We start from the raw sequence: 14048 nt of genomic DNA, 5'->3' as shown, positions 1-14048 counted from the left end.
TTATTTAAAAATCATGTTAAGTTGAAGAATATAAAAAATTTGCAATTTTTTGCATTATTTTAAATTTGCTTTTTTGCTAATTATTTTTTTACTTTATTTCAAATTAGCAACATAGAATTTAAAATTATAGATAAAAAACAAGAAATCAGAAAAAAAATTATCAAGATTCTGTTTTCGAAAGATGAGGTTGTGCTTTTAATTGTAGTTCAATTAATAGTTTATGTTGATAGATGTTGAATAGATGAGTATTAAATAAAATCTGAAAATTAATGAGTCTGAAAAAAATGGATTAATTTATAGATAAATTTAAAATATATTTCAGATTATTTAACAATCAATTTATTTATTATTTTTCAAATTTGTTACAGAATTTAAATCTATAAATAAATAAAAAAAGTTAAAAAGAAAACTATCAAGATTCAGATTTTAAGCGATGAAGTTTTAATTATAATATTTAATTACTAATGTTGATAGAGGTTGAATAAAGTTAATGAAAAACTATTATCTGAAAAATGGAAGTTGTGTTTAGAATTTATTTATTTTTTCACTTTTTGCATCAATAATCACATAATAAATACTTATATAAAAAATAAGTCAAATTACTTATTTTAAATATACTTTTCGAATTTATAATTTATTTTCAAATACAATTTTCTGTTATAAAAGTAACTTAAAAGTTATTGTTAAAAGTTAAATATTACAAAAAAAAAAAATTCAAATAATTTTTAAATAATTTTTTTATGTTGAAAGATATATTTAAGATAATTAAAGTTATTTTTAGTCATTATTTTAAGTCACTTTTACTTTATTTGATGAAAATTATTAGGAAATATCATTATGTAAAAACAAGTCTATATAGAGAAGAATATTAGAGCATTTAAACTTTATTTTTACTTGATAAAATTTTTGTGAAGCAAAATACTTTTTAAGGTTTTTTTCTTTGAAAAGTTTCTAGTTTAAATTTTTTTTATTATGAATAACAAACCAGTTTTGAAGATTATAAAACTGTCTAATAGATTTTTCATATTTTGAATCTGATATTTTTATTTTTTTGTGTTGCGAAGGTTATTTAAGAAAAAAAAGTTTCTTTAATTTAAAAGTTATTTAATAAAAACTAGAAAAAACTGTAGAATACTTCAATAATTAATAAAACCTGACAAATGAATTGAAAAGAAGCAAATCAAGAATTGAAGAGGAAGAATTCAATCAAGAATTGAATAGGGAGGTTCGACTAAAGCTGAAACAATTAAGAAAGTTTGAGCAGTTAAAGAAGAATGTAAAAAAACAACTGTTTCAGTAAAATTTAAAAACAAAGTGAAAAAAATGCTACATAACATAAAATTGTCTACTCCGGCAATGTGACATAATTAACCATAGCAAAAAATACATAAAAGATTGTAGTTATGCAATCAAGTATTCAAAACACTGCATTTTTCTGTACTGAAAAGTGTAGACTTATCAGTTCCAATTTTGAGTAATGAATCATCTATTATTTTTTTTAGTTTTTTTGTGTAAACTGATTTTCTCTTTATATATAATCTCTCTATAACTGATAATCTCTTTATAACTGATTTCTTTTTTTTTTTTCCCACCCAATAAGAAAAAACGTTATACTTGTAAAAAACTAAGTTCTCTAATTGGTAGAAAAATGAAAAATTATGTCTACAATCCAAAATATCATGAAGTTATGAATGTTAAGCTAACTTATAATTTTCATGTTTTCTTTTCTTTTTATTATTTTTAAAAATCCAAAATATCTTTAATTTCTTAAATTCTTGTGTAATTTCTTTGTAATTTTTTTTTTGTTAACATAAATCTTCTTTTTTTAAAAAAAAATTAAAAATTAAAAAAATAAATAATTATGATTTACTTACTTGTCATACAGGAGCTTATTTGTCATACAAATTTTTAAATGGTTTAAATTATGGGGTTACTCATTTCAGTAAGTAACCCCATAATAAACCATAATTACATCTAAATGAACCATATATTCAGATCTAAATTCACATCATAAATTCACCTCTAGTGTTCTAGTTTAGCAGTGTCTATCTAGATCTAGAGAGACAATTGTATAAAAATCATAAACAACACGGTAGCAATTGTACAAAAAATCTCTCATAAACAATATGGTAGCATTTGTATAAAAATCTCTTATAAACAACATGATAACAATGGTATAAAAATCTCTCATAAACAACATGGTAACAATGTTTTTATTGAACACATATTAATGATTACTTTACAAAAACAGAAAAGACATTTATAATTCAAATAACTTGCTTTTTTAAAACAAAATGATCTTCATCAGCTCTTGTATAAATATTTTATTGTTAAGATAAAAGTTCATCTTAATTAGGTTACAAATGAAAATTTTAATTAGTTTTTGATTTTTTTTTTTTCTTCGCATCTTCGCTTCCAACAAAGCTGCAAGCAACCACAATTAGAGTTGGAAGTTACCGGCAGAGAAAAAATGAAGTTTGTAGAGCAAGATAACAATTGACAGATGACCTAACGGGTTGCAAATTATATGAGTCAGGAAAGCAAGATGAAGGAAGCGAATTCCAAAGAACTGATGTTCGAGGAAAAAAACTAAACAAATAAGAGTTTCTGAAGCAATTAGGAACAGTCACAGAAAAAGGGTGAGAATTGAATGACAAGTAACACTAGAATGAACTTTAGTAGATGGCACAAGAGATGCTAGCTCTTTAGAGCAGTGCGCATTATAGTATTTGTAGAAAAGAGAAAGAGAAGCAACATTTTGACCATGTGATAATGGTTGGAGGTTGGTTGTAAGAGCAGGTCCAACTATGTGTACAATGCGTTTTTGCATCTTGTTTAAAAAAAAAAGGGCATCATTAGAAGATCCGCCCCAGATATGGCAACAGTATTCCATACAAGGTCGGATTTGAGATTTATAGAGATAGAGAATAGAATCCAGAGTAAGAAAGTGTCAAGTTCGATAAAGAGATGCAACTTTAGCAGATGCTAATTTTGCAACGGATTTGATATATGGTTTCCAAGAAAGATCAGAAGTAAGAGTTAATCCTAGAAGGTGAAGGGTAGATGACTCATTGAGTACATCTCCGTTCAAAAATATAGGAAGATCTAAATTATTGTGATAACGATTGACTAAAAAAAATTGAGTTTTATCTGAATTAAAGTTCACCAACCACTGTGAGCCCCATGCTGTAGTAGAAGTGAGATCCTTCTCAAGCTCAGATGCCCCCTCCAAGCAATCAGAGAGTATTAGCTTCTTATCATGACAAGAATAAATGGTAGAGTCATCAGCAAACAATGCCGCCTTAGGTGTGAGAATATCTGAAAGGTTGTTAATGGAAAAGAGTATAGAGCCAAGGAATGAACCATGAGGAACCCCTGAAGTTACAGGATATGAAGAAGAGTGCTGTCCATCGAGAACAACTTTTACACTACGTTTGAAAGGATTCAATAATCTTAAAGATGTTATCAGATACACTGTAAGAAGAAAGCTTATGGAGAAGACCAATTAATTTACATAGGTCACCTTATATATGGCCTAATAAAAAATTATTAACTTAGTGAAATTTCATTGTTCACGAATTTCACAGTGTATGCAATTTTTATTAATTAGAGTTGATAAAATGGAGTAAACTATAAATTTGAAGTTAAATATAAAATATCAAACTGCAAGTTACGATAAGAAAATAAGTATTTAAAAAAAATAATTATGGTTAACTGAAATAACACAGAAAAGTATAAAGTATAAAAAAAAGTTTATTTTTAGATTATTATTTACGTGGAGAAAAAAAATAAGAAAAGATTTCAAATTAGAGAAAGAGGAAAGGTAAATATAAAGATTTATAAATACATTTATTTTATTATGCATATAAATAAATGTGAATCTCTACTTTTTGTTACTGTTACTTTCTCACTGTTATTTTTTCTATATTCTCACATTTTAAGTAAAGAAAACATTGCAGTTGAAGAAATAGAGAAAACAGAAGAAGAAAAACAACAAGATTTGGATAAAATGATAACTGAGTTAAAAGAAGAAGAGCTTCATGATCTCAAAAAGTTTATTTTTGTTTTAAATAATTTAAACAATTTTTTGTTTAAAATAATTTGATTGTTCCTAATTTATACTTGTGTGTGTGTTTATGTGTGTGTGTATATATATATATATATATATATATATATATATATATATATATATATATATATATATAGATATATATACAGGCCTTGTTAAGAAGCGTTATGCTATTTAAATTTTATGTGCGAAACGGCAGTTCCACCTACGCGTTTCACCATTTACATTATGCAAATAATGAATTTTTATTTAGCGAATTGCAAATTGGTCATTTTTAGCATTTGTGATTGCTAATTTTTATATTTTTGGATGAAAGTTTTAATAAACAAAGGTTTGATCATATTTTAAAACAATGTTGATAGAATGTAACTTAAGTCCATCAGGTCAGGCGAAGCTAATTTTAAAACTAATACCTATACAACCCTCGGAATTAGGGTCCGCATTCCGTAATCCCGACCTAACTGCCGACTTGAAAGTATTTAAGTTTGGCAAAAAATTGCTGACCTTGTTTCTATGTTTTATGGTGTGACCTTAGTATAATTTTTGCCGACCTGATGCCGACCTCAAAAAGATTGAAGTTGGCAAATTATTGCCGACCTCATTTTTAGGGTTGCCTATACTTTTTGGACCATGTGTATCACCAAGTAATAATTGTTTTTTAAGTTTGTTTAATTCAAATACGGTTTTGAGTTGATTTAGGTACTATCAAGCTTTTATTTACCTCATTTTTTATATTTTTTAATTTTGGCTTATAACAATAAGTATTTTTATCCAGTATTACCTGGATTAACATATGTTTTATACAAATAGTATTTAAAACATAACAGTCAATATCAGAAAAAGTTCTTATGACAAAAGTTTTATTTATGAGCATAAAAAATGTTCACAAATATTTTATTAATAACTTATAAACTTGATTGATCGATTGTTTAAAGTTGTTATAAGAAAGAGTTTATTTGATAAAAATTGACTGTTAAAACTTCACTCATAAAAAATTCCCCTCTTATTAAAAAAACATAACTAAATAGTGAGAAAACAAACAAAATAATGTTGTGTCATTAGAGAAAGCAACCAAAATAATGTTATGTCATGATGTCATGTTTTAAGTAATAAATAGTAAAAGTATAAGTTTTGAAAATTTTTTTTTTTCATAAAACATATTTAAATTTTGTTGATAATTTTTTTTATAACAATATTGTTTAATTTAAAAATATTAAGACTTTAATTGATTTTTATAGTGGTTTCAAATTAAATTTAATTACAAGGCGTAACTTTAAAATACGCAACTGAGGTAAAAAAAACTTTTAACAATTTTAATATGATTATTGAGTAAAGTTACTCTAACCTTACATTACACTTTTTCATTATGCAAAAAGATCTCATAATAAGGCCTTTATATATATAATATATATATATATATATATATATATATATATATATATATATATATATATATATATATATATATATATATATATATATATATATATATATATATATATATATATAAACACACACACACACACACACACACACTCACACTAACGTGCAAAAGTCTTTGGTCAGTGTGTGAATTGTCTATAAGAAACAAACTATGCTTATTCATTTCATCAATTTATAACAAATACATTTCTTAACAATATTTTAATTTAATAATTTTACAAGATTTTACTCTCGTCAATATAACCACCTTTAGCGCAGATGACAGCCTTACAGAGATTTGGCATTCAAGGGAGTAAATTATTTAATGTTTCAAAACTTAAGCTTTTCCAGACATCTTTGAGGCATTCCCATAGACTGTTTATATTAGTTGGAAACATGCGTACCCTTCTGTCCAGCTCATCCCATAGTTTCTCTATAGGGTTTAAATCAGGTGATTGTGGAAGCCAAGTCATGATTCTAAGCACTTTCTGCTTTTCTTTTGTCTTCAAATAATTTGCACATAATTTAGAAGTGTGTTTAGGGTCATTATCTTGTTGAGACAAACCCTTTACCAATATTACAAACACCAGATGGCACCGCATGATGAATCATAATGCTATAGTACACTTTTCCATTGTTGATTTGACTTGAACTAACTCACTAACTTTCCCTCCTCCAAAACCACCCCAAATCTTGAAATTACCATCACGGTGTTTTACTGAATAACTTAAACGAATATCATTAACATGATCACCTACCATTTGTTGGACATATAGACATCTTCTGGTTCCAAATAATTCAAACTTTGATTCATCATTCCAAAAGACTTTTTTCCATTGATCCAATGTCCACAATTTATGATCTCTTACCCATCCAAACTGTTTTATTAACATACCGTAAAAAAGGTTTTCGACATGCTATATGACCATTTAGTCCAACTCCACATAGTCGTCTCTTGACCGTATCAACTGATATTAGATTTTTTCTCTCTTTATTCAATTCTTCTTTAATTATATTGGCTGGAAGTTTCTTATTTCAACTCGTGTTTACTTAAGTCTAGGGTTAGGGAAAACCCGTCATTTTTAGACCCGATGAGTTTGAGTACACACTAAAAATTAAAGGTAGAAATTTTTAGTTAAGGTAGGATATGTGATATACCCTTAGTAAGGTATAATTTTCTACCTTATAAGGTAGAAAATTATACCTTTAAGTTAGAAAATTGTATGAGAAATAATTGTTTTTAATATAATTTTCTACCTTAAAAGGTAGAAAATTATACCTTACTAAGGGTATATCACATATCCTACCCTAAGTTAGAAATTTCTACCTTTTTTTTTTAGTGTGTAGAGTCTAAGAATATTTATCGGTTCCAGTATCGGGTCCGGGTCCAATACGTCTTTTTAACTTGCAATTTTAACTATAGCATAAAAGGATTTTTTGTTCTCACGCCGATTTTTAAAAATGAATTTCGTATACGTTAAGGTAAATAAAACAACTTTTAGCCAGTTCAACGTCTAATGTAAATATATTATTCTATACTTTTATTATAATCTTAAACTACCAAATAAACTTGACATTGCTTTTTTAAAAATATTGCATTTTATAAAATGCATGTAAATATACTAGCAAAAATAGACTCAATTCAATTAAAATACTTGCAAGTGTTTAATACAAAACAGAACAATTATCTTTACTTAAAAAATAAAACTTTAAAAAAACTAATGCACCTAATGAATTGTCCGATAATCTAGAACGAATTCTTGTACAGAAGTTGGATGCTACAGAAAATGTTTGTTCGGAATTTGTTGATGTTGGTTTTATCGTCATTAACGCTTGATACAATTTTTCTGAATATACAGTTCTTTTTTTAATTTTTGAAAATAATAAAAATTATTTTTTAATATCAGCTAATTTATCTCCGCAACTTGGCAAAATTAGATATCTCACACTTTCTAATATCTTATGTAGTTCTTCCTCCAGTGTTAATGGTAGTGTGTTTCCTGTAGTATTTTCATTATTTTCAGCTGAATACCCCTGTTCATGTGTGTTTTGCTGTTCTTCATCCTCACCAAATAATCTCTTCAGTAAATCTGTTGTAAGTAATTGTGTTTTCTTTGAAGGCATAGTACCATTTACAAGAGAATCTAATAGCTCTTCTATTTCTTGGTTTTTATGGCTATTTATTCGAGTTTTCATCGTCATTAATTGCTCTCTACTTAAATTACCATTGGGTTCTTTTAATTTTCTTAACATAAAATTAATTGCTAATTGGGATGTTGCAAGATAAAAACTATTTTGATCTTTTCTAGCAAAATATTATTTCTCACAGAAGAACTTTTAAAAAATTTAACAATTATACGAATACTTTTTATATTTTCTTCTACATTGCCTAAATTTGTTAATTCAACTTGTCCGTACTCTTCAATGTCACCGTCGCTCTCGTCAGAATAATAATTTTCATCTTGATCATCATTAATATCATCTTGACCATGGTCATTTCTATCTCCATCAATGTCATCTTCATCTTGCAAGAAGGTAATACTTTTTTTTTTATATAGTACATCACAAACAGCTAAGTGTATAGTGTGATTCAAACACAAATTATAGAGACTAGGAGATTCTTGTCCAAATTTTATCATTACACTTGCACTGTCGCCAGTTGAACCAGCTATATGTTTTTTAAAATTAATATCGTGTTTAAATGTTGTTCTACTTTTTCAATTAACTGTACAGCTGTATACGAGTTAAAAATTCTCACTATATCCAGATTATAAACTTCAGAGTCAATTCCATGCAAACTGATATTGAGATATATCCGAATTTTCATACTCGTCCATTCATCAAGTGTAATGCTAAATCGTCTGCCTTCTTTAATTTTTCCTTATAACAATTCTAATATTTCCAACTTCTTTTTTTCATAAAACTTATGGATTAAATTCATAACATCTCTTTCGACTTTAGGAAGATTATAACTTGATTTTACTAAACTTTCATGAATAAAACTAGACTTTGTAATCGCCCTAACTGATATACCATCAAGAGCGGCCATTTTAGAGACAATTTCTACTAAAGGTTTCCTTGCAACGGAAACATAAGTGTAGATAGTTTTAAATCGTTTGGTGAAGAATTTTCTCCTATTTCTTCCCGTGTTGGTAAAGAAATTCCATGTTTAACTTTTAAATGTTTAATCATTGATGAAGTATTTCCATCTTTGTTTCATATTATGGTTGAACACTTATTGCATTTTCCACTTTTCAAATCGGTACATTGAGTGAAATACTGCCACACTTTGGAGCTGTAAAAAATGTTCTAGTAAAATTATGATATTTCGCTTTTTTCCTAAAATAGAGAATTAATAAATGAAAAGTGCTTTTTTTTTTAAGTTTTTTAAATACGCGCTAAAAGAATTAACTTATTAACTTCAATCTTTCTAATCAAAAGTTTTTATATTAGCGAATGCTTTTAAAACATTTTCTAATATAGAAACATATTATATTAGGAAATCCTTTAAAGCATTCGCTTATATGTAAAAACATTCGATTAGAAAAATTTAAGTTATGAAGTTAATTCTTTTAGTGTGTATTTGGACAAACATGGAAACATACATAAACTTGAATTTTCTCAAAACATCTAAAAAGCTGTGGCCAAGTTCAACTTCAAGTTAGATTCACAAACCCTACTACTATATTTTTCTAGAAAAGGTAGGGATCCAGCTCGACATCGCACTGCTGCCTACGAAACAAGGCAAAACACTCAAACCATGAGACTCGCCGAGCCTTAAACCAGGTATTTACCCACAAACTTGTCGAGTCCGGGTACCCAGAACCAAAAAACCCTACACAAGTTTTGCTTAAAAAAAAAGTTCAAAATCAAGCTGTTAGTATGCGTACAAAATTTGAAATTATATTCGGTAACTACACATAAAAAAGCTGTCTACAATATATATTCAGTAATAAAACTTGTATTTTAAATAGATATTATTATTCTAAACAATGCAAATTTCTCAAAAACTTACTTGAGAAAATGTTGAAATGCTAATCACGAATTATACTATCAGCTCAACACAGACAAACTCACTGGATTAAGCTGAAGACTTTTATTATACTAAACTGAGCGGGCTTTTGCTTTTTTATATATGTAGAACATTTTTTATATATCCAGAACAGACTCAGAAAGTTCTACAAACTTACAATATTACTACACACAAAATTAGGAATTATATTCAGTAAATACACAAAAAAAAAACGTCTTCAATATATATACAGTAATAAAACTTGTATTTAGTAATAGTTATTTAAACAATTAAAACAATTTTCACTTAACTTGCCTTTACACGAATTCCAGACATTCACATGAGAAAGCAAAAATTTTTGCTACAATATTGAGTATGACCAAAGACTTTTGCACGCAAGTTTAAAAGTATATATTTAAAATTTTTATAAATTATTTGCATAAATATTTTTAATTACTGCATAAATATTTTAAAAAATTAAAGTTTTATTATATAAATATAAACAAATAGGTATAATTTGATCTAATAATGATTTACAGTAAAATATATTAAATTATAATACAATAGTCATATTATTACATGTAAATATAATATGCAATATCAAGCCTTCCCAAGAAGCGTGTGTGTGTGTGTGCATGCCTTGTTTGTACACATTTAAAGTAATTTTTTTAGACAACAAAACCAAGTTTTTATTTTTAAGGAATTTACGGCAAAGTAAAACTATTAGAAATTACAGAGAATAAAACAGCAATACTCAATGAAAGGAAATGAGTACTATACGAAATAGAGATCTAAATAAAATAAACCAAAAAAAAATTAAAAATTAAAAAAAGGAAAGATTTCTCAAAAAGTAATATACCTAAACATTTTACTGTTTTTATTTTCTTTTTTTAGGGCGTTTTTTATTTTTCACCACCAAAATTAAGTGCTTGCTTCATAAGTGAGAGTGCTTGCTTCATAAGTGAGAGGTTCTGAGTTCGATCCCCACCAAAAAATTAACAAAAAAACAAAAACAAAAAATTTAGGAAAAAAGCAGATTATCTGCTTTTTTCCTAAATTTTTTGATATACAATACATTTTTTGATATACAATTCATTTGCAACTTTTTTCAGACAGTATATTAATACTTTATTATTTGTGCTAGACACATGGACAATTTGTTTTTCCAATGTTTTTGTTAAACTTTACTGTTTTTATCAATGCGCAGGAAAGCAAGAAAACTAATTGTTGTTTATTTTAAAAAAAAAATTTATTTTATAACAAATTTTTAATTAAAAAAATAAAAAGTCATTAATACTAATATTCAAATAATAAATATTTGGCTGTTTTTACTATCCCCATTGAAATAGTCTACACTTTCGTTGGATTAAGCAAATTGCCCATAAATCCAATAGTTTATATCCTGATGAACTATTGTTATTGATGATGCTCCAAAGGGCTAGTGCATTGTTAATTTACTGAACTTTTTAAACCAAACTTTTAGGAGCCTATTTAAATTTTTTTTCCCAATGCCTTTATTAACTCCTCGTCTCTGTTTGTCTGTGAGCATCAAATCTTGCAATCAATTCCTGAGTCACTTCCTAATAATAGATTTTCTTCAAATTTTGCATACATATTCTTGCTTGATGACAATACAGTATTCAATAATTAGTTTTGCAATAAGTCAATTAATTTAGTTGATTTTAATTAAGTTTATTTTATATATGGAAAGAAGAATAATAGTTTTAAAAATAATTATATTATTGGTTTTCTAACTTGTACGCACATTTAGCTTATTTGGATAAGGCGTTGACTTTGTAAACAAAAGGTCTGTGGTTCAAGACCCACCTCTTCCTGAATTTTTTTTTTTTTTTACACACGCATACAGCCAAATGTTAACAAAATAAAATAGTAATATCAGAAAAAATTTATTGCAAAATTTGTGTTTTAATAACATAAAAGCATTTGGTTTAAAAAATTAATTTTAAAATCAAATGCTTTTACATTTTTAATTTTACTTGTTAAGTTAACAGAGCAATCATTATGTTCATTATCTCTAGTAATTCATATGAACATTGGAAATTGGGCAATATAAAGGGATCTCTATATCTGATCTCTATATACGATCTCTATATCACTCTATATCTGACATCGCATATAATATTTAGTTGCGGCAACATGGCCACAGCTTTTTAGATGCTTTGAGAACATTTAAAATAGCGCAAAAATTAACTTAACGTCACAGGAAACAACTACTAAAAAAAGAAATGTATTCTTAATGAATAAAAAAACTAAAGCAAGATAAATTACGTTTAGAATAAATTATTTCTAAACTTTTCTCTTTTATAATTTTTTTATCAAATTAAGCGACACTTTTATAAAAAGTAACAACTTACTATTAATGATCGTTTAGTAAAGAAACAAACGTTCTTCAATTAATCAAAATGTATAATATAATTCTTTATTTAAGTATTTATGTTTTATTTCAACAAGATACTAATAAAACTAGCAGTAGGTGAATTATATAATAAATAAAAAAGTAAATATATTTTTATAACCATATCATGCTTTGCGTAGTTTGCAATATATAATATAAGTTTAAAATATTTAAAACAATTTTTCTTAAGTAAGATAAGCAAAAGAACTTATTAAATCGTTATAATAAAAATATTATAATGATCTTTACTTTTAGCTATGTCTTAATGTTTAAAAAAATTCTGCAATGCCTCAGACCTCTGAATCTGTGGTCTATAATGATCAGTTTCCAAACTGCACGCTATGTATACATTTAATAACTTTATATTTTACTCAAGTCGATCGGTTTACTTTACTATTATATATATTATAAATTAATATATAAAAAGAGTATTACATTTTAAGTAAATTATGATTTTATTTTGTCTTTTGCAAACTAGAAGTACGTTTTTATTGCATCAAATTATTATAAAGCAAACTTTAATGGTTAAACTAAAAAGCTAAAATATATTTATGAAGTGGAAGTGGAACTTCTTCACAATACTGCCTGTGTATTAAGTGAGTAGGCTTTTTAATATATTTGTATGTTTTTGTTCTGTATGACACCGATGGCATGGTGCTGGTTTACCCGTAAGTTACTTTATATAAATGGTGTTTGTGTTTTGTTCAAATCTCTGGCGCAATGTTTATCCACTCATAATTCACTTTGTGTATGTATGTTTATGTTCAGTCGCCTGTAAGTATGTTCAGCCTGTTATTTATTTTATTAACTTATTATTTTTTAAGAATTAAAAATTTTCTTTTTATAAACAATCAATAAAAGTAAATCATCGCTTAGTTTAAAACCGCTTTGCTAATACCAAAGCATTTGATTACATAAGATTCTTACAAATTTAATTGTTTTAGAGTCTTAAATAGTTTCGGACATGCAATGAAACATACATAAATTTAAATGTTCTCAAAACATCTAAAAAGCCATGGCCAAGTTGTTGCAACTAGATGTAGTTTGCATGGTCAGGAATAGAGTGCGATCACACCTGCTTACCGTCGATGCTTGCTTTTTGCCCTGAATTATTGAAACGCTTTAAAAATTAAAAGATGCGCACTGCCATGGTCAGTGTGTCTAAAAAAATTAATTTAGGCATGGATGAACAAGATGTGCCATCGTATGCCCTTCCTGGAAAGGCTTGCAATATAGAATCATATGTTATATGAAATGTTGTATATAAAAAATATAAAAAATATTTTATATTATAATAGAAAAAAGAAGCACGTGAGAGAACAAAAAAAGAAACAACGTCAAAGACTTGCTAATAAACTTACAGATAATACTGGTGATATTGGTACAGATGAGCAAGATTTATTTTCACTTCAACATATTCAAAATAAAAAGGTATGACCTATTTTTTAACTGTATTCTTCTTAGGTTTTGGAGGCCACAACAATCAAGGAGTCTTATTATTTTATTTTATTTTTAATTGTTTTTACAATCCTTTTTCAATTCTATAGCTCTGAAACTTATCAAAACTTATCAAAATAACTTATAACCAATCAAAAAACATATAGAAAAAATAATTAAGTATATGTTGTAAAATAATCAAAACTTTTAAATAGTTTCGGTATTTTACTTAAAAAGTAATTTTTGGATTTTAAAAATTTTTTTGCATCATGTTAAAAAGTTGTAAAATAAATTATTAATATGTTTATTATTCTTTTCATGATTATTTTTATACATAATAATTATATGTTTTTTACTTTTTTCAGATTTTAAATCTCAATCATAAAATCTAAAAATCTTTATAAAAATGTAAAATAATTTTACAAAATTATTGAGAAACATTTTTTAACATTTTGAAACATTCAAGTTAATGTTTCAATAACAAAAGGATATTCCTTTGGTTATATAAATATAAACTTGTTTGATATCCTCATTTGAGGAGGTAAACTTTTTGTGCTCAAAATTAACTATGATTGGAGGATAATTTTTTTAATTTAAATAATTCAACAGTAAATTTCTTAATAATTTATTTTGGTAAACCAAGTTATAAGTTTGGTAAACCAAGTTATAAGTATTTTATAATAAAAGTTGTT

The 14048-nt window shown here is 26.3% G+C and overlaps 1 protein-coding gene across 1 annotated transcript in view; it reads left to right on the top strand.

Annotated features, from left to right (window-relative positions):
* The window catches only part of LOC100214477 (pre-rRNA 2'-O-ribose RNA methyltransferase FTSJ3), a 71946-nt gene that overhangs the window by 39980 nt on the left and 17918 nt on the right, over positions 1 to 14048 (top strand). Inside the window, exons 13-15 of the mRNA XM_065807504.1 lie at positions 3764 to 3823; positions 3943 to 4053; positions 13218 to 13350. Of these exons, the coding sequence (XP_065663576.1) occupies positions 3764 to 3823; positions 3943 to 4053; positions 13218 to 13350 (304 nt within the window). The remainder of the gene's footprint in view (positions 1 to 3763; positions 3824 to 3942; positions 4054 to 13217; positions 13351 to 14048) is intronic.

Source organism: Hydra vulgaris, chromosome 10, assembly GCF_038396675.1.
Source record: "Hydra vulgaris chromosome 10, alternate assembly HydraT2T_AEP".
Lineage (NCBI taxonomy): Eukaryota > Metazoa > Cnidaria > Hydrozoa > Anthoathecata > Hydridae > Hydra > Hydra vulgaris.
Note: the sequence above shows the minus strand (reverse complement) of the source record. Positions and strands in the feature narration are given on the sequence as shown.